At 39.2% G+C, this 5,000-nt stretch overlaps 1 protein-coding gene across 1 annotated transcript in view; it reads right to left on the bottom strand.

Annotated features, from left to right (window-relative positions):
- The window catches only part of LOC138049585 (atrial natriuretic peptide receptor 1-like), a 53,784-nt gene extending 49,921 nt beyond the window's left edge, over positions 1-3,863 (bottom strand). The window contains exons 1-3 of the mRNA XM_068895947.1: positions 3,844-3,863; positions 2,169-2,854; positions 1,540-1,817 (exon numbers count right to left, since the gene is read on the bottom strand). Coding sequence (XP_068752048.1) covers positions 1,540-1,817; positions 2,169-2,829 — 939 coding nt within the window. The 5' untranslated portion in view covers positions 2,830-2,854; positions 3,844-3,863. The remainder of the gene's footprint in view (positions 1-1,539; positions 1,818-2,168; positions 2,855-3,843) is intronic.
- Positions 3,864-5,000: the final 1,137 nt, after the last annotated feature.

Raw genomic sequence — 5,000 nt, 5'->3', positions numbered from 1 at the left:
ATTAGTATCACCCAACTAGTCGGACAAAAAAGGCAATAATAAAGTTAGCGAATGCAAGTTGAAAAAACATATATTTGAGAATAAAACGAAAGGAAGCGTCACGCTTTTCGCTACTCGAGGACTATTACTAATAGTCCTCTAGTAGCGTAGCCAATCAAAATGCACTAGTTGGGTGATACTAATTAACAATTAGACCCTTCGCCCTCAAGGGCCACGAGGTCAATAGCCCATTCGGCTTCGCCTCATGGGCTATTGACCCGTAGTCCTTGCGGGCTCCGGGTCTAATTGTTAAATAGTCTGAGGAATCAATTCCAAGCAAACGTGTCCATCATGATATTTATTTCGGGACGGTCAGTGGTCACAAGAGGAAAATAGAGAAACGAATAACATACTCGTAAATCTCTCAAAAGTCATACTTTAAGGTGATTCCCTGGTTTTGCATTGCGCATTCCTACTGCGCACGATTTTTGCGTCATCAGCATGCGCACATGAGCGCGCGCGCGTACAAAACATAAGGGATTTCCCTCAAACTAAGCTCGATAGCGAGATAAAAGCTCCTTTTCTCTTAAACGAGCACGGTGACCCCCACTTTTTATTTTATAAATTCAATGAGAACAATATCCGCAATAACTGAGAAAAAATTTGGCAGAAATCTATAGCTACTTTTTTGGCAAATGAAATAAATGCTACAGATAGAGACGTAACGGGCCCAGCAGAGCAAGTCCAAATTATGTTTCCTTTAAAGGATAAAAATATCAATTAATAATGCAGGGTATTTGAAGCCATTTTTTCTGGGACGTAGATGAATAAGCAATCAAAGAAAGTCGAACTCGGTGTGATATAGCACGCCGCATAGAAAAATAATCGATCTTGTTTGTTGTGCACTGAGATAACCAAAAGTCATCTAAATAACCATATTTGTCAGCATCGTGGCATGAAAACAAGCACGGTGACCCCCTCTTTTTATTACCTTTTTAACATCTCCTTGTACTGTAATGTCATCATACCGAGTTTCATCGGAAATCTATGACGGGTTCTTTTACCCGGGAATCACCTTAAAGCTGAGGGTAGTGTGGACATCTATGCTGCTTAAAGACGATTACTGTCATAAGCTACTTTTACAGGTTAACTAACTTTAATTTAAACCGTGATGGTATGTTCCCCTTTTTGTGGACTATCCCTTTTTTTTCCATTTTACTCAGAACACATGCAAGCAGGCAGAAATTCGAAAATACTGCAGTCTGATTCTTTCCGCGAGCGAGCGAATTGTTTGTTAACCTTGCCTGGCCCGGAAAGCCGGTTGGAATATATCGCTAATAAGAAATCGCCCCACGAGCCAAGAGATCACTTCAGTTTGCATTGTCTTTTATATATTAGTTCGCTTAAGCACGCGACGTTTTAAAGCCTTGGACCGCAAAGAAAAGTTAGGAGTTTTCCTTTTTGACTTGTCTTGACACTACTACATTGATATTTCGAGTAGCTTTACAGCTTTTTTTCCAGTTTAGGCGATTTTAGCTCACACTTAAATCCATTGCTTACCTCGTCTGGCGAATTCATCGTATAGTTCATTTCAGGCATCCTATTGTACACAGTAGTTTTAAAAGCTTCGTAATCTTCTGAATCTGGAACGTATAAACTGATATCAAGAAGCCCTTCATAAGCATTGCAAGCCTCTTCATCCCTGTCATCGTTTGCCTTACAAGAATCTGGCATAATCTCCAGTGAAACTGCCACATAATCACCATTCAGCAAGCCAAGATCATTCATAACAAGCATCAGTTTTCTGAGAGCAGACCCGTAGCACAAAAACAAAAAAACTATAAAAAGAAAAGAAGGAGGGAAATATGAAAATCAATGAATCGTGGAACCAAAAGAGTACAGGTCTACAACAAGTCCGATTCCTAGGGAAGGCAAGGGGATGATTTCCCTGTCACAAGTGGAAAATAATGCACCAAAGTGACGAGGGATACTTGTCCCTTTTTTCAGTCTCCCTTTCCCACATAATTAAAGGAAGCCGGTCCAAACGGTCGGATGATTATTTGGTCTTCACTAATGATATAAAAGATAATAAACACGTCTAATCTTCCACAAATAACGTCTTCTATGTAATCGTTTTGGTTTCTGGTATAACTGTAACGATAAAAAGTAGAGTAAACTTTAGTACTTACTTCTTGATTTGGTGGCCATAGAAGATACCATAGATCTCAATTTAGCGTCATCAGTGTTTCCGTAATCGAAACTGCCGAAAAAAGGAACAAGAAACTTGCCATCTTCCTCTAACTTGACCTTTGCACTATTGGCTGTAGTCGAGAAAAAAATGTCCGTTGAGGCCATAATGCCAACGCGCTTCCACTTGTAATGTTCCATAAATGCTCTCATAAGATCTCCCACACCCGTGAAGGTACCAGTTGTTCGCACAAAGTATGGGTACGAAGTCTTGTCTGATAATGAAGTTGCGCCACATCCCCAAGATATCATTGGAATATCCCAGTGGGCTGCTATGAAAGCACCAGGAAGACATCCTGTGGAGCATCCGGGCCCTATATATACATCAACTTTTGGGTCTTCATTGACGTAGAAGTCAACAATAGATTCAAGAGAAGCTTTTGCCTCACATCGTCCGTCCTTCAACCCGTAGCTCAAATTATGTCCCTGAAGCCAGTAGGGATCATCGTTAACTTTATCCATTGCAATTAACAGTGCTGAAGCCATCTTTTGGCCCCCAGGCCAAGCACCAGTGAATGGTATTATCATCCCCATTTTGAAAGTTTTTGCTTCAGAGCTATGAACAAGATAAAAAAGACTCCCAAGCAAGAGAAGTGTCTTCATTCTCTGGTCATCAGACCGTCTACCCCTGTAAATAAAGATCAGACATACGAAACTAAAAAAAACTTGTAGCCAGTTACAAAAGAAGCAGACGGTCAAGCCAGCCAGTCACATGCAGAGAATCTATTATTTAAACTGACAGCACTAAGCGTGGGTTGTCTCGAAAACGCTGTTTAAAATGAAGCGTTTTGAAAACGATGCGGTTTCATCCATCCTGTAAGTAGTTAAACAACATCGATTTGAATATGATCACTTGCTCACGAAGATTGTATGCTAATCCCAACATGGTGAAATTGCCGTTCAAATACTACCTCGCAGTCGTATATTTATGCTTACTTGGATAACCAACAACTCTTTAAACGAAGAACTTTCTAAAGATTAGGGACGATATCCTTGTCTTGTCGTTTTGACGCTTCGTGTTGCCGGACGAAAGCGATGCCACATATGGACAAACTGATATCAAGAAGCCTAAATACGGCCAATAACACTACCTTGTCTTGGCTACGAATATTTAAGCTTCATTCTACTTTCTAAAAACACTCGCATGGGAAGATTACTATTCCTCGATTTCTTGATTTCCAGATTAAAAGAGTAAGTTACAAAAGTTGTTTGTCCATAGGAGGTTAAGTTTACTTGAGAACTCCTTTTCGTACTCGATCTCTTACAATTAAATCAAAAGGTAATTATCACTTGGACTAATAATCCGTGGTTTTCTGGTAACTTACGCTTCAATCTTTTTTTTTTTTAAATTTAATACCTGCGTCTATTTACGTATCTGCAAAACTTCATATTCTTCTTGTTGTTTGAAAAAGACCTTTCAGCGTAAAATTAATCACTGAATTGAGCTTAATAAGCCCATGAGACTGTTCAATAAAAATTCGCTTCAAAACCACACTGAGAACGATCTTTTTGGCGGTAAGTAAGCTTAAGACAAAATGCCTTGAGTTGGTATAATTCTGTGCTTAACGCTGTAAAATTCTAGGAAAATAAAAGTTAGCACTCTTTCATTATTCTTACCTCAATAGTTTTGATTTGAAAGAAAAACTGCTTGAAGGATCTTTCAGACTCTCGTCGGAGATTGAACTTGTAAAAGTGCTTCCCTTTGGCCCGGGTTTCAGATTAAACAGGACACCTATTACGATAAAATTCGGGTAAAATTCTCTTGTTAAATATTTCTTGCAGATAACAATTCAGTCAGCTACCTGGTAAAGTTAAATATTGCTAGTACTGCGATGTGCGTACAAAAACAAAAAATATTGGCGACCCACTTCTCCTGTCGTTCCAAACGAAATGCCTCAAACAAACCTTCTCTGAAAGAAAGCTTACCTATAAAAGACTATGAAGATGAGCTTTTTTTCAGGTTTTGATGAACTCCAGATGTTGACTCTATTGGTATAAGCTTTCGGTGAAAGTTTCAACTGCGAAAATAATCTGTTTGCGACAAGAAAATTCTCAAACTAGAGTGACGACAAAATTCACTTACGCCAGAAGAAACGCTGTAACAAGGGCACTATGAATCTTATTGGTTCTTACGTTTTGAAGCGTGTGTTCATTGGTTAATTCGAAAAGATCGCAAGGACAGAGTTCCCGCCAAACTGTTCCCGCCATCCTACCCCATTTGACTATGTCCGGTTTTTCGAAAGCGTAGAAACCTCTATCATCTTTACGTTTCCACTACGAGGACGTTTCCAGATATTAAACATTGCAACAACGTTGTTCTTAAAAATAGTACTGTCTTTTCCGCATTTTTGGCTCGTTGTACCCCTTTAAAGTAACCACTTCGTCCATTAATGATTTTCGTGCGTTCTTATGACTTAACTCGATGGTGACTTTAGTCGCTAAGTAGGGAAACAAAATGGCTTAAAGGTCAAATGAACCAAAATTCTGGAATTTTTTCTTTTTGCCTTTTAACAAAACAAGCATTGTAACTCAAAATCACAAAGAAATTGTCCAATCCGAGGAACTCACGAAGACGTTTCTGGAATGGGCGCTCATAGAGATAGGAGGAATGGAAACAAGCTAACATTACTGTGACGTCACTATTGGTGAGATGAAGATTGATGGTGCGAGTGTTCCTTGGAAAGTAATTTGTTTTAACTGTTTTTACTCGCTTTGAAAATAGCTGAGGAGGTCGAATTTGCGGTTTTTAACGTAGAGCCTTACCAATATGAACC

This window comes from Montipora capricornis, chromosome 5 (genome assembly GCF_036669925.1).
Source record: "Montipora capricornis isolate CH-2021 chromosome 5, ASM3666992v2, whole genome shotgun sequence".
NCBI lineage: Eukaryota > Metazoa > Cnidaria > Anthozoa > Scleractinia > Acroporidae > Montipora > Montipora capricornis.
Note: the sequence above shows the minus strand (reverse complement) of the source record. Positions and strands in the feature narration are given on the sequence as shown.